The sequence below is a fragment of the Salvelinus sp. IW2-2015 genome, linkage group LG37, assembly GCF_002910315.2.
Source record: "Salvelinus sp. IW2-2015 linkage group LG37, ASM291031v2, whole genome shotgun sequence".
In the NCBI taxonomy this organism is placed as follows: Eukaryota; Metazoa; Chordata; class Actinopteri; order Salmoniformes; family Salmonidae; genus Salvelinus; species Salvelinus sp. IW2-2015.
The window spans coordinates 9,275,267-9,301,512 of record NC_036876.1 but is presented as its reverse complement, the minus strand read 5'-3'; the positions used below and the strand labels follow the sequence as shown (position 1 = coordinate 9,301,512).

The 26,246-nt window shown below is 46.6% G+C and overlaps 1 protein-coding gene across 9 annotated transcripts in view; it reads left to right on the top strand.

Annotated features, from left to right (window-relative positions):
• The first annotated feature begins 947 nt into the window (after nt 1-947).
• The window catches only part of ppargc1a (peroxisome proliferator-activated receptor gamma, coactivator 1 alpha), a 45,747-nt gene continuing 20,448 nt past the window's right edge, over nt 948-26,246 (top strand). For 2 of the 9 annotated variants that reach the window (XM_023982330.2, XM_023982329.2), the window contains exons 1-5: nt 950-1,135; nt 4,467-4,646; nt 23,530-23,724; nt 25,024-25,146; nt 25,961-26,246. The exon at nt 25,961-26,246 is cut by the window's right edge and continues 1,032 nt beyond it. In XM_023982330.2, the coding sequence (XP_023838098.1) occupies nt 1,088-1,135; nt 4,467-4,646; nt 23,530-23,724; nt 25,024-25,146; nt 25,961-26,246 (832 nt within the window). In that variant the 5' untranslated portion in view covers nt 950-1,087. Of the gene's footprint in view, nt 1,136-4,466; nt 4,647-23,529; nt 23,725-25,023; nt 25,147-25,960 lie in introns of all 9 variants that reach the window. The other 7 variants (XM_023982337.2, XM_023982336.2, XM_023982335.2 and 4 more) reach the window with 5 other exon arrangements.

Here is a 26,246-nt window from a genome sequence, read left to right as displayed (position 1 = left end):
GGGGATGCAGCACTAGGCTGCAGTGCGTTCTGTGTTCCACGTGCATTTMATATTTTCAACTCGTGCGGTTGCTTTACTGTGCACTGGTACATGGAAGACTCCAACTAGCTAGCTTTTAGCAACTTGAAAAGCGAAGCACGTCATCAAGTACGAAAAATGCGGGCTACACATCCAACAAACAAAACGCATATGCATATGGTGGACATTGGGTGTTATGTAAACGGTATAGACTTTATACACAAGCCTCGCGTCGCCCAGGGTATTCTGAAACCTATACCCCAGTTGGAAAGATATTGGAAAACGTCACAGTAACATAGTTGGAACATCTGGGAAATGTTATTGAAGTCAGACCAATAGGCTACACTTACTGTTTGTTTGTATAACCTTATGTTTTGTTTTGTCGCCATGTTCTTCACATGATCCGTTATTTCCTTATAATATATGGGAACTCACAACGCACCCCTTTTCAATAGATGAGCATCAGTAATTGCCTACTATTTGTTTAACTAAACAGGGTGAGTGATGTCATAGKAGCCTACCGTGTTAAGCCTATCCCATACTATATTTAATAGGTTACGGGAAATAATATGCTTATGGCGCAATGTAGACACGTTCAACAAGACAGAGATGTTTCATTGATATCACTGTACATTTTGATATCTTGAAATGCTGCATGCATGGTGGTGATTCGATTGTCAAATGTTTGCAGGCCTATAGACCCGTGAGCGGTCTGGGCATAGCAGTGTCTTGATAAGCAAAGCGACAATGTATGTGGGCTGCGTTAGAAATATATTTTATTTCACCGTGTCATTAGAATTTACCGATTTTTTTGTTGGAAAATATTGACGGTGCGCGTTCCAGACCCCGCCTGCTTTACAGTACGTCATTGGCGAGTAGTAGGGAGGGGGCGAAGGGAGTCACTTCCCTGCCTACTTTTAATAGCTTTATCATGTGATGGAAAGCAGTTGTAAGRCAGGTACCCTCAGTTCATTCTCGGTAAGGGGAAGTAGCCGGGTGCGAGAGCGAGTGGATTTCTTTTTGCCTGATTTCTTTTTTTGTTTCTTTCGGACCGTCATTCAGTGCCTGGATGGCGTGGGACAGGTGTAACCAGGACTCGGTCTGGAGAGAATTAGAGGTGAGCAGTTCTAAAATATCCAACTTATTGTCAACTGTACCGTTCTGGAACGTTTTGGGTGATGGACYTCACAGAACATCCAAAGACGGTGATTTCCGATAACGAATACGGCTTTTCCTTTGCTGGTGTTGGCACGGGATGCGTAATATCGCCGCTATTGCGCTGAGGATACAATACGGGGAAATGCAAAGCACAGGAATACATGACAAGTGGAGGGGATAAAGCAAAATTGCTGCTTTTACTTCATAGTGTCGTGTTTAAGTCGTTATATGTAATGTTGTAGGCTGCAGGAGCGGCGCGTCTCTTGCAGCCCTGGAGTTTGCTGCTGGTCGCGTCTCCCTAGGATGTCGTGCAGTCGGAAAGAATGTTTACAWGCGTATGGAGATCTTTCCAGTCAAAGTCTGTATTCGCTCTTGTGCTGATGTGAGAAGGGTCCGCTCTTGAAGTCAGAATGACAGAAATGTTTCTAAATCAGGTATTGTACAGTGACAAAGAACACTCGGACGATATACGTGTCTTTTTATCGGGGCTGTATCGGGATTTTACGTGATTTGTTCAGTGGCATTTGTTCAGTGGAAAGTGCAGAGGTGATAACAGGCACGGAGGTTCGATATTACGGACGAGCATCTTCTCTTACATGTATCGGGCGCGTCTTGACATTTCTGCCAACAACATCCGTTTGGAAGAGTAAAGACATATCTGTAGCCTAGTTGCATATTACAAAATAGGCTATGAGAATGGTTTTACCGGTTAATGAAAATATTTGCGTAATTGCCATCGGGAATGTTTTTCCCAAAGCATACTTGGTAAGCTCTTGGTTTAAAACGCACGGGGTAGATTGACAACTCAATGCTATGATTTTGACTTGAATAACTGGAAATAATGCAAATAGTGATTTGGAGATGGACGATAGACTATAACTCTGTTTTTAGCGTTATGCATGTCTATGCAGTTTGTTTTAGGCATTGAGATGTACGCTATAGTTGTCTGCAGTTACCGTCGACTTTAACGCATTCATGGGATAAAAGCTCATCTTCGATATGAAGCTGCTGTCGGTTTATCAGCTTTTCTCCATCTGTCTATTATCACCACTCGAGGCAAGATTGAATGACAATAATTCGCTTGACAAAATGCCTTGAAATGTCAGTTTAATCCATTACTTATTGACCAAGACCATTGACCTACGCATGTATTTATTTGCTTTCCTTGACAGCCTGGCGAATTACTTTATGCACCAGTAGCATTCCTTTACACTTTAACTTCAATTATTCATAGGGATGCTCGGTCGTCTGAGCCAGCCTGTCAAATTATTATAAAAAAACATTTTTTGTTGTTCCGTCTCGGCATTGTCGAGTATATCATCGTAGTGATATCTGCTGCCTATCTATTGTATTGTTCACCCCCCCCCCCACCCATTAAAAAGGTGCGTGTTTTTCAAGAACCTGTCCTGCTTGTGACAGACATGCTAACTTTATTCTTTATTTTCTAAGTGCGTCAATTCATTCTGAGTTGAGCATAAATCATGCCGTGAAATTCCCAAAGACCGTCCCTTTGCAACCAGGGATTTGCACTCCGGATCCCCAGTCATATTCCTAATAATCTCACCATAGCAGGTGCTTGTATGTGTTCTGTGTGCGTAAATCACGTTGGCTCGCAGTGGCGGTTAGCGCACCCCCCCCCCCCCGCGCTCTGTCTGGCGGCGCTATTTCATTAACACCCTTGGAAGTCGATGAGAAGATTGAGAGGAAATGTCAGATCTCTCTTTGATTTCTTTTTTTTCGTATATCTTGATAAAGTGGGGCATTTTACAGTGCTAGGAGGGATAGAGACTATGATGAATTTGCATCTTTATCCTAGTTTATGGGCAAAGGAGAGGGAGTTGTGTCGTAAATATAGCCTATGACTATGTCATCTCATGAGCGCAACCAGAGGCCGGATCGACTATGGCACGTGTTGGCCGGGGCCGGGGCGTGTAGCCTACCTCCCACTTGGCATAGTAGGCTATCTGCCTCTCTGTTGCCCTGAGTCGAACCCTGGGCTCATCTCTCTCCAGCCAGACGCCTTCTCCCTCTCTCTGGCTCCTTGGCGAACTAACTGCCTCCGGGGTATGCCCGAGGGTATCAGCATTAACTCTCCCTTAAGTCTGCATACATTGAATCCTGACAACTCTCTAGCCAACATTTATGACATGTGGGGTTCGATTTGACATTTGCCAAACTTAAAACGCCTGTTTATCTATGCATAACGAGGGTGTCAGTGAGAAGACAAGAGAATACATTTGGGATAAAAAAATACCTGCATTTGGCTCACTCGAGCTGATCTCTCCTTGCTTGCCCGGGGGTTGTGCGCGTTTCTCTCTCTGTCGAGTAGAAGTGACTGCCATGTTCCAGAACAAGATGCATTGCGTGCAGTGCTGGCATAACCTTGCCTCAAGCAAGCACGGGCCGCTGAAGCAATTAACATTTGTAACATATTGGCACCTGAATAAGAAATGTAGGTTAGCAAAGCGCCTTCCTGGAACGTGTTTACATTGAGCTTGCAACCGTTGGCGCAGTCAAACTTCATTGCCTCATCTTCCTCCTCTCTCCACACCACACAGTTTTAAAGTCTGTGGATCCCCTCAACGCAGTTCGATGAAGCGATGATTTGTGTCTGGAGAGCGGCGGAGCAGCTGTCGCATAGGCCCCTATATAAAAGCGGACAGTGAAGAATGAAATGGCAGCATTTAGCATCACCGCGGCCCGCTGTATCACATGTACGGGGTGGAAAACGACTGTTGGGTCAGAGTGAAATTTGTGCCATGGCTACCGCTGCCATTGTGTTGACGCGCCCAGGTCAGCCAGTCAGGTGGCAAGTCTAGCCATGCTGCCATTCAAATGAGGTTGACCCCGAGAATTCAGCCTATCAGTGACATGGACATAAAACCATAGGAAGAATACCCATGGAACACGATGTTGAATGAATTATCAGGCTCTATGAATGTCTGACCTATTAGGGCAATAGGCCTAGCAGGATTTCCTAGTCTACTAAAACAAACCATGCAGTATGAGAAATGTAAAAAGGTAGGCCTATCAATAAAGATAACTTGTAATCTTCAAATACATAATGAATGTCCTCAAGGCCAGGATGTAGTGTACAGATATTGCATAATAACCATAAAATAATACCTGTGGGGGTAACGGCTTGTGAATTCATGTGAAAAAGTGGCTTCCATCATTTGCCTCAGTGTGCGTGTGTGTTTGTGTGTGTGCGTTGGTACGTACGTGTGTGTCTGCGCGCCTTTGTGTGTGTTGATGGGTTTTTGACACCTCCCGTCTTCTTGTCTCCCCAGTGTGCTGCCTTGGTTGGCGAAGACCAACCCCTCTGTCCGGACCTCCCCGAACTCGACCTCTCAGAGCTTGATGTCAGTGACTTGGATGCGGACAGCTTCCTGGGCGGGCTCAAGTGGTACAGTGACCAATCAGAGATCATTTCCAGTCAATATGGCAACGAGGCTTCCAACCTCTTTGAGGTAAGAGAGCATATCATACTATCATACTACAGCTTGTTTTTATTTTCCCAAGTCTCTCTGCTCCCCTTTGCCCCAATATCACACGATTTATGACACGGTCGTTAACTATTTACGGATATTATGGTAGCCTGGACTCTTGTTCAGTATGTCTTTTTCCATCTAGGAAGTGGATGCTAGGTAAATGAACTCTTCAGAGGTCACCAGCCTGAGCTCAGTCAGCGATTAAAAACAAACGCGTCACACTGTACGCTGAGTTTGCTATCTGTTGAAAGCCTTCCAGGTACTTGATAAAAACCTCCCGCCTCGTACAGTATGTAGTGGTACCGACTGTATTGAGGGACTTTATATACACCTGAAAAGTACGAAGTCAAGATAACAGGGGTTTGGCGATAAGCCTGGAGACCTTTGTACTGCCCTTTGGCTTCTCTCCCTGACACTACCTTATCAATCCCCCAAGTCATTTATTACAGTCCTGCCACAGCTCTACTCTGCTGTGGCAGGCATCTAAAGGAGCAGAGGAAATTAAACCCAGCTCTTGGCCCTTTGGCCCCCATATTATGGCCATAATGCGAAAGCCCCCTTTTCCAAAGGGTTTGGGAGGAAAATGTTCAACTTTCAACCTGCTGCACTCTCTCATTCAGGGAGGCAAAGTCCACTGAAACTAGCATGCTGAGGGGGAAATAAAGTCATTTGGGACAAGTAAGCTAGGAGAGACAGTTCATTACTAGTTTATCAGTGGGGAGATAGGCGAGGAACATGGAGATTGGTGCTGGCTTGGCTGGAGAGAGGAGAATGCTGGAGGGGAATGCCACTGTGGGTCTGTGGCTTGTCATGCTGTCACGTTTTCGGAGGCGGAAAGTGTGTCTCAATGGCCCCAGTAGGGGAGAGGTTGATAGCGGACAGAATTCTTTCCGCACGCACGCACGCTAGCACGTGACACACGCACACACACACACACACACAAACACACACACACACACACACACACACACACACACGCCTCCCTCCTCCCTCTGGTCCTTCAACCTAGCCTAGTGAGGGGCCCCTAGACAGTCCCTTGCTCAGGGTCCTGAGTGCTAGTCTGTGTGACTCCGGACCCTCAGAGTGATATGGCCTGCGCCGATGAGGGGATGGATAAAAATACAAGCTAGCATGTCTGTCAAGTGTGTGTGTGTGTCAAATTTTAAACACAAGGCACTTTTTGAGGTAGCCAGCATAGAGAATCCACACTGTACGAAGTGTGTGTGTAGGATACTACATTATTTCAACAACACATACTACACCGCTACGATCAGAAAACAGCTGTAACGTTCAAAAACATCTAAACATCTGAGCACTAATGAATGTGATGCATTCAAATGAGCTGGCTTTACAATCAATGAATGTATTCCTTGTGCTGGCGGTTGCCATCTGGAATTGGAAAGTGGAACGTTTTCAAGTTGCCATACGAAGTGCTCAGTACATCATACAGCAACGCTGGGAGTTGGCTTGTGTTATTAGTAATCCTTACTAATCTGAAAGGGGAAAATGGTTGGTTCTCGCTCTGTGTTTGTGTGCACGCTCACAGATCAGAGGCTTGGCTGGGTTGTCGCACAAACTTTCTGCGCTTCCCTGATGGCCTGTGTGGGGCACTGCAGCGCCCAATCACAACATCAGGTTTTAGAACTGGTTAATGATTGGCCAGCTGTTGTGTGAAACAAGTTGGCACAGGGACTTTTTGTTCTTCATCTCTCACAATCTACTGCCAATGTTTTCTTCAACTACCTGACTAGAGGTTAATGGGTGTTCGTAGTAGTCGTCTCTACCCTAACCTTAACCTTAAACAATGCAAAAATGAATGAATACCCACACACACACACAAACCTCATAGACATACAAATCCACACACATACTTCCATAACTACTGCACACACAAATGCACATAGTCTCTCTCTGTCTCTCTCACTAATTCTCTCTTTTTCACACACACACACACACACACACACACACACACACACACACACACACACACACACACACACACACAAACACACACACACACAACACACACACACACACACACACACACAGTGCGAAGGGCCCGTTGCTCAGTTTTTTATCCCCATGTGTTGATTTGCCATAGAGTTCTTCTAGTGTGCAACAGACAGAACAGGCCCTGGCTGGCAGGCAGATGAGCAGAGAGCGAGAGATCGAAAGAGAGACAGAGAGATAGGATCAGGGAGCAGCAGCAGAAAAGGAACAGTGGATTGTTGTGAACTTGACGGTTGATGCCCTTCAGTGTCAGTTCGCTTGGCCATGATTCATCTGGAGCATCTCCGGGGCTAAAATGGTGGAGTTGAGTCTGGAGGTGGTAGGGGAGTGGAGGTTGCGCCGCTTCCCAGGGAGGGTGCCTGGAAGCTGGGTGCAGCTGTCACCGTGGGGCCCCTTTCTGGAGGGTGGGTGGTAGGGAGGGGGAACCAAGACAGGGAGATGTGTGCTAGGCTGGGCTCCCTCTGGCTACTGCACACAACTGGAGGGGGGGGGGGGGGGGGTGAGAGATAAAGAGAGAGATAAACAGATATAAAGAGACAGAGTGAGAGTGATAGAGGCAGAGAGAGACTGAGACCGATAGAGAGAGAGGGAGAGACCGCAAGAGAGAGAGACCCTGATGCCAGAGAAAGAAAGCTTTGGCTTTCCTTCTTTAAGAACAGCCTCTGAGAATCCTTCCTAAAATGGACACCCTGGTCGTGTTTAATGAACTTCAGTCTCGGTCCAACGCTACTTGGGAAGAAGAACAAGTATTGTTTTTGTTGCGTTGGCACTTATGCAGATGCTGCCGGCTGCGTGACAGGCGGTGGCAAATGTGTAAGCAGCTTTATTATTATACAGCTAGAATTCTTTCTTTTTTTAAGTCGCTGGCTGTCAATAATGTGAACATCTAGCGTGAAGTTGGTTTGATCATTAATGGACCACGGTGATTGTTTACATCCTGCACATGGGCTATTCGTGTGTGTGTGTGTGGTGTTGGTGTGGGGCCTACTATCCAAGTCGTTTCTCGATACTAGAGTGGTGTCGTGTATGTGCTGTCTGCTCTGTGTGTGTTTTGCTGTCGTCGGTGCTGCTGTGTGCTGCTGTGTGTGTGTGTGTGGTGTGTTGTGTGGTGTGTGTGTGTGTGTGTGTGGTGTGTGTGTGTGTGGTGTGTGTGTGGTGTGTGGTGGGTGTGTGTGTGTGTGTGTGTGTGTGTAGTGTGTGTTGTGGTGGTGTGTGTTCTGTACCGGTTCGGATGGCCTATTTTACTCGTACTCCTAACCAGTGCTTCTTTAGCGGGATCCGGACAATACTGAGAATGGCACACAGCCTCTTACAAGGCCAGCTATCAGTCTGGACCACAGTGTGCTCTCACACCTCTTCAACACGCCCCGGCCGCTAAGCCAACACTTTCTATATCGGGCTATGGTTGTTGGGTCTGCCAGTGAGATTATGTCCAGAACTCCCCAACCGGTTGCCAATGTGGACTGAGAATCACGTGGGATCTCCAGGATACTCAAACAACAGATCTAGATTCAGATTACGCTGTCTTCAATCCCTACCTTAAACCTTACGCAGATTCAACAAGATCTGATCCTATATCAGTGGTCAKGAGCAACTTTCTACCCACTCCATCAAATATGGCTGCCGACTCCTTGTAAGGAAGGAGTGGAAATAACATTAGCCCAATGACAGCCGGTCTCAAACACACTGACCAAGCCATTTAAAGATGACTCTATCCCCAGCTGTCAATCACTCAACATTACCCAGTAAAGATATCAGACCATGAACAGAGTCTCTCATTAACAACGGTAGTGAGGAAGTCAACATCACTAGAGGTAAAACAAGATGTCGAGTGCGTGCCTGAAACAAGTCGCGGATCCCGCGGATTGAGTGATCGGCGTCATTTTCGCGGCGAGGATAGAATCCCGCCGTGGAGTGCCGGCGGAAATCCCCCAACTCATGAATTAAAAACAAGAGAGTCTGGTGAGAGAGGGAGTGGAGGATTTAGGGCATTAGCCAGGTACTGTATGTGCAATGGCTTTTTCTGTGTCGGTCACACACAAACACACACTAGATTAGTCATCGGAGGTGGGCGATCTTGCTTACGACGGGTTTGGGATTGTTAAAGGAAGAAGGTATTATGCCTCCGAGAGAGAGGTCCCTCCTCTGTTTGTTTCGTTTTTTGTTTTGTTTATGTGTTGTTCATATGTTTCCCTGGGCAGATGCAGTGCTTACGCATTACGGGCCGAGGAAGAGAAAGACAGCCCGGATTGATTAGGGGGGGGTGTGTGTGTGTGTGTACGTTTGGAAGTGCTGAATGTGTCGCGATCAAACTGTTTGTTTAATAGTCCCCCCTCCCTCACCCTAGACACTCACAAGTAGTAAACTTGCACGCGCAGACACACACACACACACACACACACACACACCTTCATCACCCCCTGTTACCAGTTCCCACTGAACGCTGGCTGCGTTTATTTTGCAAATTTATGCTGACATTTGAGAGTACAGCGCCGGGGTGCATTAATTATCATACTGTACTGTATAATACGATTCTCTCAAGTGAGCCCTATTAAAATAAAACCCACTTCCCCTCATTGTTAGGGCCCCTACTTTGTGCACAAATAATGTAGTTTGATAAAAGCCAGGCTCCCCTTATTCTGAAAAACAAAGGCAATCTCTGTAACAGTGTAACAGACTCACAGATCTGCCATTCTGACTGTGAAGTAGTCTTGTGGGTTTTTGGGGGAGGGGTGTTGCAAGTGTGCTGATCAAAATGTTATGTTCCAATACCCCTTTCTTCCAACACACACAGGCACACTCAAGTGTACACGTATAGGCACTCACTCACACGTGAACACACACACGTGAGCACACACACGGTTGAGTCGGAGCGTTATCTCTGAGCGTCTGTCAGATTCATTCCACAGCAGAGATACTCTCACTCTATCTCTCTCCTTCTCTCTATCTCTCTCTCCCCTACACAACACTCCATTGGCTCTCACACAGACACACAGGCACTCTCCCCAAAGGATGTCCGCAAACAGCCCCGTTACGTTTCATATCCAGTGGGCATAAAGAAATGGATTCACCCGCAGACTGAGGGATGGCGAGGAGGAGGGAAGAAAGAGGGAGTGAGGGAACGAGGTGAGCGGGGCAGCCAAGAAAATAGTACCCTCAGGGCATGTTTGTAAAAGAGCAAGAGGGAATATCTTTTGGTGGTTGCTTGGCATTCTGGCTGGCTGACTGTTGTATGTCTTCCTAAAGAGATACACTGCTGATTGAGGGCTGGGTTGGAGCAAATAAGTGCACCAGCTGAGTGTCCTCAAACGTATTAGCTGATTGTTTCTGCTTAACAAGACACCTGCAACACATTGCATCAGCCTCACTCCACTCTCTCTACACACACAATCACACACACACACACTACACATACACAACAGCACACACACACAACACACACACACACACACGAAGACACACAGACGACACCACACACACTCGGCCAACCTTACTATTCAAGTCAACTGCAGGCGTGTAGCGCCAATGAGTCTTAAAATGGGTTTTTAGTGTGTGCAGCGCTAGCAAGATCTGTCTGTCTACATGTTTTCGGGTCGTGTATCTAATGATGAAAAAGCTTTGGCGGTCCCTATCTCACACAGAGAACTGGTACTGGGGCCTGTGCCATGATGGAAAGCCACCAGACTGTATCATCTGACACACCATAGCAGCCTCGCATCCGGCAAAGTATTTCAGACCTCCTTCACTTTTTCACATTTTTGTACGTTACAGCCTATTCTAAAATTGATAAATCGTTTTTTCCCTCGTCAATCCTACACCACAATACCTGCCATAATTGTTTGTTTATGTAAAAAAAATTAAGAAAATCTTGACATTCTGAAGAAATGTATTACAAATAAACCCAAGAAATATCACATTTAATAACGTATTCAGACCTTTACTCAGTTGTCTGAGAGCACTATGGCTCATGCGATTACAGGCTAGGAGTCTTCTTGGGTATGACGCTACAAGCTTGGCACACCTGTATTTGGGGAGTTTCTCCCATTCCTCTCTGCAGATCCTCTCAAGCTCTGTCAGGTTGGATGTGGAGTGTTGCTGCACAAATATTTTCTGGTCTCTACAGATATTTTTGATTGGGTTCAGGTCCGTGCTCTGGCTGGGCCACTCAAGGACATTCAGAGATTTGTCCCGAAGACACTCCTGTGTTGTCTTGGCTGTGTGATTAGGATTGTTTTCCTGTTGTAAACTGAAACTTCTCCCCAGTCTGAGGTCCTGAGCGCTCTGGAGCAGGTTTTCATCAAGGATCTCTCTGTACTTTGCTCCGTGCACCTTTGCCTCGATCCTGACTAGTCTCCAAGTCCCTACCGCTGAAAAACATCCACCTTACATGCTGACCAGACCGCTCGCGTGCGTACATCCGTCATCACGCGCATATTGATTTTATCCACCCACACCAGGTCACACAGGTTGAAATATCAAAACAAACTCTGAACCAACCAACTATATTCATTTGGGGACAGGTCGAAAAGCATTGAACATTTATGGCAATTTAACTAGCTAGCTTACTGTTGCTGGCTAATTTGTACTGGGATATTAACATTGGGTTGTTATTTTACCTGAAATGCACAAGGTCCTCTACTCCGACAGTTAATCCACAGATAAAAGGTTAAAGTTTGTTTCTAGTAATCTCTCCTCCTTCAGGCTTCTTCTTCTTCGGACTCTATATGGCGGTTGGCAACCGACTTTAAGGTGCATTACCACTACCAACTGGACTGGAGTGTAGACCTCAGTTAGTCTTTCAATCACTCACGTGGGTATATGCACCTAAAAACCAATGAGGAGATGAGAGAGGCGGGACTTGCAGCGCATCAAGCTTCACAAATAGAACCAAGTTCTGGCTACGCAGACGCTCGTTAACGCGCCCAAGCAGAGTGGGTGCAATGATTGAATAACATGTATGTGTACATTTACTTTGCAGCGCGAGCGGTGTGGTCAGCATGTTAGGGATGGTGCCAGGTTTCCTCCAGAATTGACGCTTGGCATTCAGGCCAAAGAGTTCAATCTAGGTTTCATCAGACCAGAGAATCTTGTTTCTCATGGTCTGAGAGTCTTTAGGTGCCTTGTTAAATGGCGGGCTGTCATGTGCCTTTTACTGAGGAGTGAGTTCTGACTGGCCACTCTACCATAAAGGCCTGATTGGTGGAGTTCTGCAGAGATGGTTGTCCTTCTGGAAGGTTCTCCCATCTCCACAGAGGAACTCTAGAGCTCTGTCAGAGTGACCATCGGGTTCTTGGCCAAGGCCCTTCTCCCCCGATTGCTCAGTTTGGCTGGGAGGCCAGCTCTAGAAAGAGTCTTGGTGGTTCTACATTTCTTTCATTTAAGAATGATGGTGGCCACTGTGTTCTTGTGGACCTTGAATGCTGCAGAGATTGTTTTGGTACCCTTCCCCAGATCTGTGCCTTGACACAATCCTGTCTCTGAGCTCTACGGACAATTCCTTCGACCTCATGGCTTGGTTTTTGCTCTGACATGCACTGTCAACTGCGGGAACTTATATAGACAGGTGTGTGCCTTTTCAAGTCATGTCCAATCAATTGAATTTACAATAGGTAGACTCTAATCAAGTTGTAGAAACATCTCAAGGATGAGCAATGGAAACAGGATGCACCTGAGCTCAATTTCGAGTCTCATAGCAATTGGTCTGAATACTTATGTAAATAAGGTATTTCTGTTTTAAATGTTTTATAAATTACCATACACTTCTAAAAACCTGTTATCGCTTTGTCATTATGGGGTGTTGTGTGTAGATTACTGAGAAAAAAWATATATTTGATCAATTTTAGAATAAGGCTGTAACGTAACATAATGTGGAAACATTTTCCAAAGGCACTGTATAAGGTCCCAACACGGGTGGGGTCAGCTATGTGACCTAGTGTCCTGTATGTCTCCCTCCTGAACCCCCTAATGAGGACATGGGGGTAAAGGTTAACCATGAAGAGGTCACGTCCACCTCGCATTTCCGTCAAAGTAGAATCTGATCGCCAGCCACTGGAGTGAAGCCCCCATGGCAGGTTTATTGTATTTTTTTTATATTATAATAGGTTGTGTTTCCTTTGAGGTTGTAATGTGTGTTGGGTGTGTGTGTTGTTTGTTTGTTTGTGTGTGTGTTTGTGTGTTGTTGTTGTTCTAAGAGTGAGAGTAAGGAGTAAAGTTGGCATGCCGTTGCTGCAATAAGTAGGCACCCACACTTCCTCAAGCTATACTAGTAGCTAGTGTGTGTGTGTGTGTGTGTGGTGAGTGTAGTGTGTGTGTGGTGTGTGAATGTGCGCACGGACACACACAAGAGAGTGAGACAACTTATAAAAATACCAGGTGGTGACGTTTGCATGTGATGAATGGCTAGTCGCTGCACTTCCATAGCGTTCCTGTGTGTGTGTGTGTGTGTGGCTATTTTTAGTGCGAGAGCGTAATCTGTACTAAGAGCCTTTCAGGACCGCTTCTCTTTACCCTGGCCGGAAATGCTAAGCCAATAAGCCCTCTGCACGCACACATACACACACACACAGACAGACACACACACACACAGACATACACACACACACACACAAATACACATAGGAACCCAAACCGCAAGCCAAGCCTTCCTGTATTATTTAATAATGTATACTTTCAAGCGGGTGGGAGTTAAAAACACTTGCTTTTTAGAGAGGGATAGAGCGAGAAAGAGTAACAGAATGAGTGAGAGTGAGGCAGAGTGAGAGAGAGTGAAGAGAAAGGAGAGAAAGTGAATTGTAGAGAGAGTGAGAGCAAGTGAGCGATAGAAAGAAGGAGGCCCTCAGTCCGTGGGTTCAGTGATTAGATGTGAAGTGCTATCAGTCCTGTGTGATCCTCCTCTCCAGGAGAGGCCTATCGATCAGAGGTGTGCAGCCCTCCCCAGCCCGGCAGCCCTGCCTTGCTACAGCTAGCATTTCTGCACTAGCGCCTCTCTTCCCTAGACCTACTCATAGAATAGGATGGAATAAACAACAAATTGGCTTGATAGAAAAAAAATGGACTCTGTCTCTTACAAAGTAGCTGGTCTTGGTTGTTTGTTCTTCCCGAAAGAGTGTGCAGTGTTTCTTTTTCTTGTATGCCTTTTGATGTGGGAGTCAAACTCACAAGCCTGGTCATTCCGCAACTATGTTCAAGACCAATTGAGCTATGAGAACTGCATGCTTATGGTTCAAGCTTGTGTTTTCTATTTGAACATTTGGGCTCAGGCAGGGCCTTGAATAGTTGAAGAAGCTCTTGAAGTAACTCCTTGTGCTTGAGTGAGTGGCTGCTGGGATGACGCACATTGGCTTGACAATCATTACCACTGACAGACAGTAGGCTAAGCAGAAAGCTGTGGCATGGACATTGATGGTGTGTGTGTATGTGTGTGTGTTTGTGCTTATGGGAAAGGGAGGGGGGTTGTCTGCCTGCTGCCTCTGTGTGTGTTGTGTGGTGTTTGTGGGAAAGGGAGGGGGGTTTGTCTGCCTCGCCTGTGTGTGTGTATTTTGTGGGAAAGGGAGGGGGGTTGGCCTGCCTGCCTGTCTGCCTGCCCGTGTGTGTGTGTGTGTGTGTGTGTGTGGTGTTGTGTGTGTGTGTGTGTGTTGTGGTTTGTGTGGTGTGTGGTGTGTGGGTGTGTGTGTGTGTGTGTGGTGTGTGTGTGTGTGGTGTGTGTGTGTGTGTGTGTGTGTTGTGTGTGGTGTGTGGTGTGTGTTGTTTGTGGGAATGGGAAGCGGGGTTTCTGCCTCCCCTTCGTGTTGTGTTTGCTGTGTTTCTGGGGTAGATTCATTCTCACTGGAAGGATGTACACACATTTGTTATGAAGCACATTTGGGAAAAGTGTGTGTCCTCCGATGGGGCTGTTGACCTCATTTTAATGAGCGCTAGCTCAAAATCCCTTTATTCCTCCATCCCTGTCTGTGTCCAATACCACATTAGTGTTGTCATTACTTATATTAACTGGCAGACTGAGTAGGTGTTGTACCCAGACAATTTTGTCTGGTATTGTCAATTATGGTACGGCAGGTAGCCTAGTTGTTAGAGCATTGGACTAGTAACCGAAAGGTTGGTGGATCGAATCCCCGAGCTGACAAGGTAAAGATCTGTCACTCTGCCCCTGAACAAGGCAGTTAACCCACTGTTCCTAGACTGTCATTGTGAATAAGAATTTGGTCTTAACTGACTTGCCTAGTTAAATATAGGTACAAAAAATAAATAAAATGCTGGTCAATTGCGAGCAGAATAAATAAGGCCTATATCAATGGGCAACGTCATATCAAAACATACTCTCTTCTTCTTGCTGAAGTGTGCACTTGTTCACTACTCCCCACAAAATGAAAAGCATTGGATTGGTGTAGGCGTGGGATAGAGGGTGTTTCCATGTACTCGTAATTGTCCTTGAAATCCATGAAGGTATGTGGATAGGTACTTTGGGAGAAAGTACAAGCATTGAAGAGTTCATAAACAATGGTGTTCGGTTAGCTGGCCGACGCCCTCCCACATTTATGAGACAGAGACGGTGATATCATAATAAATATCAGCAGTAACCTTCACTCACTAAACCCCATCTCCCATTTAAAGAAACTGAAGCGCTTGAGGCAGGAGGCCACAGGTGTGTCAGTATGCAATTAGTGAAATAACCAGGCTTGCAAGCGGTCAGCTGACAATTACAGGGACATTCCACTCAAACAGGACATTTGAACGAACATTCAAACAAACAGGATAACGGTTGAGGTGATTGGAAAATATCAATTTCCTGGATTTGCATGTGATAATGACATTTTATGATCCGAGATAAACATGCAACAAATACATTCATATACATTACAGTGAAGGCTACTCCTTGACAGGTATTTCAATGAAGGGTATTTCAATGAATTTAAGTCCATCTATGAAATCTTTCCTAACACCCATCTGTATTGATGCAGAGGACTTAGACTTTCTCTAGTTAGTTTGCTCTGTGTATCTCCACAGTTGTAGAGACGTAATATTACTCAATAGTCCCACTCAGACTGTTGAAGGTTTTGGGCGCCCTCTTATGTTTACCTGCTGGCGAGTGTGTCGCCACCCCAGAAAGGCCATCAGATAGCCAAGTGGATGAAACGTGACTCTTGATAACCTGCTCACAAAGTCAAGGCACGGACAAGGGTTACCTGCTGCAGCACCCTGACCAGATACAACCGGGGGGAAACACACACACATGCACAGAAGTCAAGGTAAAAGATAATGCATTTATTTAGTAATCAGCAAATAGCTTTTATGCAGTAGGTAAGTGCTGAGGTCTCTAGGCTTGATAAGATCATTTGCTTTCAGGTGTTTTCTGCTCTCCTTGTTGTACTCAGCATAGAGTGTAAATTGAATAGGGTGACCTTTTGCCACAGAATCAAATTGACTATATTTTCCAAAAAGATTTCTGTGGTTTCAATTACCATATATTTGTGATATTGGGTCCATACCCTCCCCAACACGCACACACATAGCCACACACACATGCTTACATAGAAACACACCCGCATGCACACACGCACACGCACCCAATCGACGCAGAAGTGTGCTTCCCTGCATACAAAATATTTCCCGTTTGCGTCCCGGTACACAACACCACTGTGTGATACAGTATCTGTCCACCCTCATCCTCGCTCTCTCCTTTCTATGGAATGTATCCTCCTTAGATATTACTGCGACAAATGAAAAGGCCCGCAGCCCTTGATGAGCTTGGCAGGGTCTGAAAGGTCAGGAGGGGAAAGGGGGGAGGGATGGAGGGGGGCAGCGGATATTATCCTTGGCAGTTCTGTGAGAAAAGGAGAAGCTTTGGCTGTTCTCTCTCCGTGAAAATGTCATGACAAAACAGCCTCAAACTAACGCCACACGGTGTTTTTGTTTTGCTACACGCACGGTAACGGTAACGGTAACGGTTACCGATGCGCTCTTTGGTGGAGGAAATGTGACAATGTCCATTTAACAGGGTTTGGACGTCAGAGCCCCCCCCCCTCCCCCCCACACTCTCCATCTACTGACCACCGTTGTTTACACGCCGACACGTACCGAGGGATGCTTAGCACTGCAGATTCATAGCTGCCTACTTAAGCAAACAGCGAGTTGCATGCCATTAGAAAAATGCATCGAAAATATTCCCATTTCAACTAAGTAGGAATGCAAGAACCTCCATTTCTTGCGTCAACCTGGATAATACAGAAAAAACCCAACCCTAACCCAAATCACCACACGAAAGAGCATCCAAACATTTTGATGGTGTGTAATTACGTTGGAGTAATAAAAAGAAAGAATTTAACAGGCTCTGACCACTCTGACCATCTGTTAGAAGGAGAGAGACGACAAACGACAGCAGTKCTGCGTTAGGCCTTAGATGTGGATTCTCTAATCACACTGTTAATATAAACCCCCCTCATGGTCTGGCTTCAGCTGTCTGGTGACCGGGGGCTCTCCTGGGCCTGTAACACATGTGACTAAGCCACTCTTCAGACTCTAGTAAGTCTAGTCACTGGAGAGCTCCAGTTGTCTTCAGCAGTGGTGGTGGGCAGACTAGTCCAAACCTCCTGGGGGAAGGGAGGGTTGCTTTAGGCGTTCTGTCCCCCCCCTTTGCTAGAGGCATATGGAACCAACCACTGGCCTTCTCCTCATTTGTTGGTGTCCATCTCCTCATTTGTTGGCGTCCAACAGTCTGATCTCCTTAGAGATCCACCGTTGGCGGTGTGCGAGCTGCTATGTCTGCCTGTTTCTGTTATGTGTACACCTGCTTCGAGAATCCTGAGCAAGGATTCAAGCTTGTTTCATGGCTGCTGATGATGTTGTGCTGGTAGTGTAGCTTTTGCTGACTCCCATGACTTTTGACCCAGAGGTACTGTACAACCGGTAAGGCTGAAGTCTAAAAATTGCCGTAGGACAAGGTGGCGTCAGCAGATTTTTCGAGACCTGGGCATGTTTTGTGTCAGAGTTTTCGGTCAAGAGTTGTGGTGGGACAGCCGGAGCTGTCGGTCAAAGACTGTCCATCAACCTTTTACAAACCAGAATAAAGAGACGTTTTCTTATAAACACGTTTGGGTTACTCTCAGAATCAGAGTGAGTTGTGTCTGGTTTGACGGTCTTGGACAGAGAATCGGTCATAAGGATTTTCTTCCGCTCTTGCGCTCTCTCTCGCTCTCTCGCTCTCTCGCTCTCTCCRTTCTCATCTCATAGCGCTCTAACGGTTGAAATGGCTCCCGGGAGACACATCATCAGTGCTGGCCTCGGGGCATACACTTCTCCCTCACACGGTCCAAGGCTTCACCGACAGGCCGGAATGTAGTTTCCACTGTTTAAAAGTCATACTGGTTGTCAATGGGAGTGACACGTGACAGTGATATCCTGCCTTGACATCACTCCTGACATCACTGAGAAACTGTGTGTAGGGCCAAGAGTTCCGGTTTGGATCAAACGGTCCATGGTCATAATCCTGCACCAGGATCTCTAGTAGCACATTGCTAAGAGGTTAGGCAAGCTAGGATATGAGCCCTCTTACGGCATTAGCTCAGCAGAGAGGGAAATGGTCTGATTTGAGCTGAGTGGTCGACCCACAGTTTTGACCTCTCTTATCTGTATGTAAAACCCAGACGGTCAAGGAATTAGACTTTTATTGCTGGGTAAATGGGCTGTATACGTGTGTTTATTTTTCTATGTGTGTGTGTGTTTTTTGTGTGTGTCTTGGCTGATAAACATTTTCAGGTGTTGACCGATGCCACCTGGTGAGCCTTGTGTCCGAAGCAAGCAGACCCCGGTCTCTTGCTTGGGATCATTTGCTTGGGAAATGGACTTTGAATAATCCGATGCACTGTTGACTCCAGTAGCCAGACGGTAAAACGAGACTGGTCTTCAGCTCTGACATCTGTTACCGGGCCAATCATGGCCTTGACAAATTTGACAGTTTTAATGTTTTGTTTTATGACTCGTAACACTGAGACAGACACACACCCATACATGTGCTCAAGTATACACACAGGCACGTGTACACACACACACATTCATGTGCCCGCACGCACACGCACACACACACACACACCACACAACACACACACACCACACACACACACACACACACACACACACACACCCACACACACACACATATGCACACATACACAGACACACACATACACAATAAAGATCTATACAGTACTTATGTATTGTGTCGTTCCTATGGGTTACAATCACCTTCTCTCTCCATGTGCTAAATGACTGGCCGTCTCTGTTGGCTGCACGGTTTGTCTTAAAGCCGATTCATGGTCAAACCGGCGTCTGCAGTGGCCGTACAGCATTTACGGCGATGCGGACTCCGCAGAGCAGAGTGTGTCATATGCATCCAATAAATTGGTCTGCACCACTTAAAATGCACCGGTCGCACTGATTCAGGGCTAATCTCTATAGCCAGCCAGCTAATTACAAGCAGCCGGCTAAATTAAAAGACAAGACCTTACCTCTTCTGAGATATTGGAGTCGGTATCCCGGTGCTTGACATAGGAGCTCAGCCAAGACAGCATGAAGTAAAATGGCACCGTTTTCTCACCTGCATCTCCACTTCAACCACCTCCACTTTTACGAACTTGTCCTGCAACTGCCTCCACTTCTTGTGGGAAGCGTCCCCTTCCATCGCCATTACCTCCCCGATCTCTCTTCCCCTCATTTTTGTGTCTTTGAAATCCCGACACAAGGTATCATGAAGATGTTTATGTTTGCAAACTTGTTCTTATAGCCTTTTGTCAAGGTTCTCCATGTTTATTGTCATGGAAGTTGCCAAGGAAGTGAGTTTGTGTTTATCAAGGACCTACTGCCCCCACCTACCATCAACCAATCATGTAAATGCAGAGCTATACAGAGCCCTCCGCATTGTTACAAAATTTGGGAGGTCCATATGGCATCACCGTACAGAGCTTAATTTGGCCTCCGCAATCCTCCTCAATTGCGTCATACTCTCCGTACGGAGCCTCCGCACCGCATTGCCGGATCAAGCATAATATCGCCCCTTCCCCTCTCCCCTCTCCCCTCTCCTGCCATATGTTGCGCCTGTGTGACCAGCTGACTTGTCAGCTCGACTAACGCCTTAGTGGCTTCTGACTTTGATTTATTTCCTCTGAAATCTGGGGCTATAATACAGAATGACATTATTTGTTCATCAAATCTAATGCTGCTTTCTTGGTGGAGTTGTGACGTTGAAGCGACTCACCTCTCCTCTCCTAGCCTGGGTTCCCCTCCGTTTCTGATTGTGCTTTGATTCGGTCTGGCTACTCGTTTAACCTCGTCCGAGAGAACGCCCCTTGGAGTTTATGAAGGGGGGGGGGAGGAGAGAGAGAGAGAGAGAGAGAGAGAGAGAGAGAGGAGAGAGAGAGAGAAGAGAGAGAGAGAGAGAGAGAGAGAGAGAAGAGAGAGAGAGAGAGAGAGAAGAGAGAGAGAGAGAGAGAGAGAGAGAGAGAGAGAGAGAGAGAGGAGAGAGACGAGAGAGAGAGAGAAGAGAGAGGAGAGAGAGAGAGAGAGAGAGAGAGAGAGAGAGAGATGAGAGAGCGAAGAGGAGAGAGCAGATGAGAGATGAATATGACGAGAGAGAGAGAGGAGAGAGAGAGAGGAGAAGAATAAGGGAGACGAGGGATGGAGGAGAGAGAATCAGAAGATAGAGGAGGGAGAAGGAGAAGAGAGAGAGAGAGCAGAGAGAGAGAGGAGAGAATTAATTGGTCAAGGCGCCGGATTTAACCCGAGCCAATTCGCGGCCAATTTATAAGAAATGTTTCGTCTGTGTAGACTTGACTTTTTTTTTCTCCCTTATTTTGCAGTTCCCTTATATAACAGTACTTTCAAAACAGATGACCTATTTAGAATGAGAGGATTCTCTCCCTGATGGTTTTGTAACAGTCTCTTTCATTAAGATAACAGCAGGTGTATAAGATTAATCTCTGTCTTATTGAATGATCAGGTTGCAATTGCGTAACTTTTATAGTGGATTTTTTATTCCCCTCCTTCAAAGATGTAAAGATGCATTGCCAAATGCCTACTTGAAGTTTATCCCTGGCGCATTGCTCGGAGGCTTAAATCTTCAAGAAGCAATTAGTCCATTTAATTTGGCTATTTAACTCGGGTTCAAAAGTGTTTATTTATTTTTCAAAACATGCACACCCGTTCAAGTGCGGACGAATAATACCTTCTGGAACACAATGGCTCGGCGGAACTCAATAAAAGAGTAAGCAAGGACGATTCAAGACAGCCTGTCTGATAACAAAGAACCTCACCTGATAATGAACGACTGGTGTGCTGCTTTTTTTATCTGAGGTAGGGAGGGAAGGGGGGGTGAGAGATGACATCCCTACCGGCGCATGCCAGCATGCTTTATGGCTAATTGAAGCGCTTGGAGTAAAACAGCCATGAATGGCACCCTTTAGAATTGAAGCGGGTTAATATATTGTGATCCCACAATTAGCCTTGTTAAGATCTCTTTAATTCAGTGAGGTCCATTAACCAGGATGGGAGAGATGGTGCTCCCACTGAGGCCATTCCTTTTTCTTTTCTTCTGCCAACCCTATTTCATTCTCTCAACAGCCGCTGTGGTAATCGATAAAAGAGGACGCCAGGTTAGCCCCGATGGCCTCCCCCCTTTGCGGTTGAATATCTCAACCCAATCGGTCCAAGTGAAAGATTTCTCCCAAGAGGGTTCTTTTGGCTAGTGAAGAGTCAAGGGGTAGTGGATTGACTTTGGTCCGGTGAAGCAGCGAGAGGAGGGTCTTAAGCTGGCATGGCAAAGCTGGGCTTTGCTGGACAGGGGCTCTCTCAAGAGGAGAACCACTTTCTCAGGTCTGCTCTTTTCCCCCAAGCCCCTGAAAATCCCCTGACTGGCCTGGGACTCTTACCAGCTGGAGCTTTAGCAAGGCCTGCAGCATGACCGTCACGACTTGAGCTTTTACAAGTGTCCCTTTCACAGAATTACAGTCCCCCAGGGGGTTATCTTGAGGAACATGGACTACCTCTCAAGTCTAGCAAGACTTTCTCAAACCGGATTGTAGTGGTCACGTACCTCGAGTGAAACTCGACCAGAGCCTTGTAAAAATTCCTGAGACCCCTCCCTTCCGATGAGGCTCGGTGGCCTTTTGAACTTCTACTGGCACTAGGTCAGACAGTGGTCTTGATTTCACGCGCAAAGCACATGCATATTGGAAAAGACGAAACTGGAAAGGAGGTTAAAAAAAAGGCCACCCAAGCTTTCAGTGAGAAGTTGCTCAAGTTGAATCCAAACAGATGGTTCTCCATTAAAGCCTCATTTGAGATAATCTGAAATGATCCCAGTTACAATTTTCTAGCTGAGGAGCGCATGTTAGGTTCTGAGAAAAGGATCTGGCTGTATCAACTGTTATTACCCACCCGCTTAGCGCACGGCTAATAAAGTGGGATGTTGGAAAACTGTGAACGGCAACATAGGTTCCGGCACGCTGAATTGAAGCTCTTTGGCAAGTAATTAAACAGCATGGTACCACTTCGGGAGCAATTTCCTGCTAACCGTTTACTGCCAGTGCTGGCGTGGCCCCAGTCACCGTTTTGTTATCTCTGTGAAATTATGGCCCTTTTTATAATGTTCTAATAATGACTGAGAGCACATGTTGTTAGAGGGTGAATGTTGTCTGAATGGGCATTGGATTCACATTCTCCTCACTGTCAGCTAGCTAACGCAAATGCGTAGGCTATCTGTGCCATCTTCCCAAAAAATGGATGAAAAAAAACATTAAATGGCCGCTATCTCGGAAGCTCTAAAGCTTCTCCTGTGAAGAGCTATCCACGGTGGTGTGTAATCGTGGGAAACTCAGAGGGGTTGAATGGGAGCAAGCGGCCTGGGGTAATTGTGTGCACGAGGGAGCCAAGCCAGAGCAGGCAAGTGGCGCTATCTGAAGGGATGGTTCCCCCTCGGCGGGATGATCGCCGCACGCTATCGGCGAGAGATGCTAATCCTGCTGTGTGGCATAAAGGGATTTGTTCTTATTCTTATTGGGCTCGCCGCGGAGCATCCCGGGGCGATTGCTGTTTATCTTTTCCTGTCTTTTCGGTTCCCCTGGGTTTTGTCCTGGAACTTCCAGTGCCTGTTGTCTCCCCCCTCCCTCCTCCATACCCCTCTCTCTCACACTCCTCCCCTGTCGATGCTAGGCAGCTCACATCTCTCCGTCTCTTTCGCTCTCTCTCTCCACCCCTTTAACTGGGGAAACAGCTGCAGCTAACTCACAACATCCACCTCAAAGGGGAACAAGAGGCGAGAACAGGACTTTATTTACAAATGTTGGACGGCAACTTTCCCCTCACACACGCTTCTCGACGGACGTCAGTTGTCTTTTCCTGCCGCTTAAAAAACACATTCATTTAGCATTAACAGGCAGTAATTCGCCATATCGGAGGATTGCTCGCAAAACATATTTTTGACAAGCCTATCGTTCCCTTTCCGGCAACTCAACATCCCTCCTTCCCTATCTGCTCCCCCCTAGATATTTTGCCGTGTGTCACCCTTGTTAATGGATTTTTGGGGGGAGATATTATTTTGGTCCTGTAAGCTGCATGCTTAAAATATGAGTGACAGGCCTGACTCATGCACGCAGAGAGAGAATTGTGTTTTTAAAAGAAATAGGACTCCAGAACAAAGCCGTTCTGCTGCAAAACTGGCCTACTCTATTAACAACATAAGCATGTTACCACCCACCCTCCCAACCCCTTCTGCAAAAAAATACACATGCTGGTAAAACAAATTCTCTAAACTAAAATGTCCTATTTCTCTCTCCATCCCTCTTCCCTCTTCTCTTCTCCTCCTAAGAAGATAGATGAGGAAAATGAGGCCAACTTGCTGGCAGTGCTTACAGAAACGCTGGACAGCATCCCAGTGGACGAGGACGGATTGCCTTCGTTCGAGGCCCTGGCAGATGGGGACGTGACCAATGCCAGCGACCAGAGCTGTCCCTGCACCCCCGACGGTTCGCCGCGCACCCCCGAACCAGAGGAGCCCTCCTTGGTAAGACCCTGTTCCACCCCCTCCCTCATCCCCCAGCACACGCCCTTCCCTTCACCCCCTTTGCCAGAGCCTCAGCCGACACCAGATAAGGCACTATGAGTGAAGCCAGCCGCTGACCAAAAATGGCTGTGTGCCTTGCAGGCCTTCAGCTTTGGCAGCCCAGCCGCCAACCCACATGCCCCCCCCCCCCCCCCTTGTGCATGTCTGTCTGTGGGCTGAGATGAGCCATGATTCAGATGCATGGATGAAAGAGCAAATCGAATTGATCAGTGTTAGCTGTGAGGTGCTAATTACATTGTAGCGTACTAGCTGCGCCAATGTAATGATACATGCACAGTGGTGGGTCTGGAATGGGTGACACTATGCCACGGGCCTCAAAATCAAGCTAGGGATGTAATGAGAAAAGGAAATCCATCTCATCTCATCTAATGTCAGTGGGCCATACTAATCCCAGAACCATCATTGGAGATAGACTGTTTCCTGATGAAGGTTGGTCATACTGGTGTATTTGTTACGAAACACAAAACATGACCACATAACCCCTTTGATTTGGCCTTTCCTGAGGGGGTTTGACCTGGAATATAGTTTATTTCGTTCAGTTGTAGTCCGTTGTATTTTATGCTGGCTCTGCTTGACCAAGAAGAGTATCTCTTCTTGCACATGATCATCTGATGATTTATCACTCCAGTGTTAATCTGCTAAATTGTAATTATTCGATTTATTGCCTACCTCATGCCTTTTGCACACATTGTATAGATTCTCTCTTTTTTCTACCATGTTATTGACTTGTTTATTGTTTACTCCATGTGTAACTCTGTGTTGTCTGTTCACACTGCTATGCTTTATCTTGGCCAGGTCGCAGTTGCAAATGAGAACTTGTTCTCAACTAGCCTACCTGGTTAAATAAAGGTGAAATAAAAAATAAAATAAAAACCTATCCACACTAGTAAAGCACGGCCATTGTGTACCCCAAAACACCTGCCAAAGCAACATAGTTTCTCTTTTTAACACTGTCTTTTTAACACTGTAAATAAACAGAAAGAAGACCTGCTTGATAGATAGTAAAGAGTTTGTCTTCAGGAGGGCTTCTGTGTTGTTACAACTACACCAAGATAAATCGAACATCCTCAGTCACACATTTACAAAAGCATTGACTATCTCTGATCGTTTATTTTAGTGAAATGTTGAAATTTCGGAGGCAACGGCAGTTTGCGTAAACACTACTCATCCCTTTTTTTCTCTATTCTCTCTTCCCCTTTATTCCCCCCTTTATTCTCTGTTCTGTGTGGGGTTTTTCAGCTGAAGAAGCTCCTTCTGGCACCCGCAAACTCCCAGCTCAGCTATAATCAATACATAGGCGACAAGGCACAAAACCATGCAGCCAGCAACCACCGGATCAGACCAACACCTGCTGTTGTCAAGGTAGCTACCCAGTCGCACCGTTCGCTCACTTCAAAGGCACCGCTTCCGAGGGCCCCTCCATGTTTGTTTATCATCTCTGTTCTCAGATTTTTTTTCATTGCCAGCATTGGAATATGTTAAGATTCTGCTCCACTGCAATCTCGTAATAAAAACATGCTGATTGGCTGTTCAGCTTTCCAGGCGAAGCATCGGGACTGTTGTCTTCTTTAACCCCCCCCCCCGTAGAGGGAATGGGTTTTCCATTTAGATGAAAGTAGTATTTTAGTGGGTGTATAATGGGCACAGGAATACAAATTAAATGAAGTCGGTGATTCCAGTATTTTGCTGTTTGCCGCATTTCATTGGAACATGATGAATGCTCTTGAAGATTCGATTTTTATTTAGTACGATAGCACATAAATAATGCATTCGTTTACTCCTCCTTGTTCGGAGAAACTACTGAAAAAGGTGCGCTTACTAAAAAATAATAATTTGGAATGCGTTGGTAGCGTTGTTGTCTAGTAAACAGCGCATACGGGAGCTGTTGTGTTGTGCACACACAGAGCTAACACATCTCTGAAAAGTCTATTTTTAAACCGCTCCTTTGACTCACCCACTTCTGGAGCGTGGAGCTATGAGGGCTCCCCCAGGACAGGGGATGAGCGCACAGAGCTGCTGCGGTGCCGCTCGGGGGCCACGCAATTAAGATGATGGGCGGGCGGCGCTCCCACCACCGCCTCCCAAACAGTTGGGCCGACCCGTTGTGCTGAGCCTCACTCTCTCTTCCTTAATCTCTTTTAACTCTTTCTTTCTTTCGTTCTACCTCCCCCTGCAGACGGAGATCTCCTGGAACAGCAAGCCGAGGGGGGGCTGTCCGCAGCAGAGCCGTCTAGTGAGGCGCCCGTGCACCGAGCTGCTCAAGTACCTGACTGCCACTGACGACATCCTCCTCCAGACCAAAGCCAGCGACGCCAAGAGCGCCTGGGGGGGTGGCGGCAAAGACAAGGGCGGCCTGCTGGGCGCCTCCTCCTCCACCTCCTCGTCGCCGTCCTCCTCCTCCACCTCCTCCTTCTCCTCCCTCTCCTCCTCCTCCTCTATCGCCTCCAAGAAGAAGTCATCCT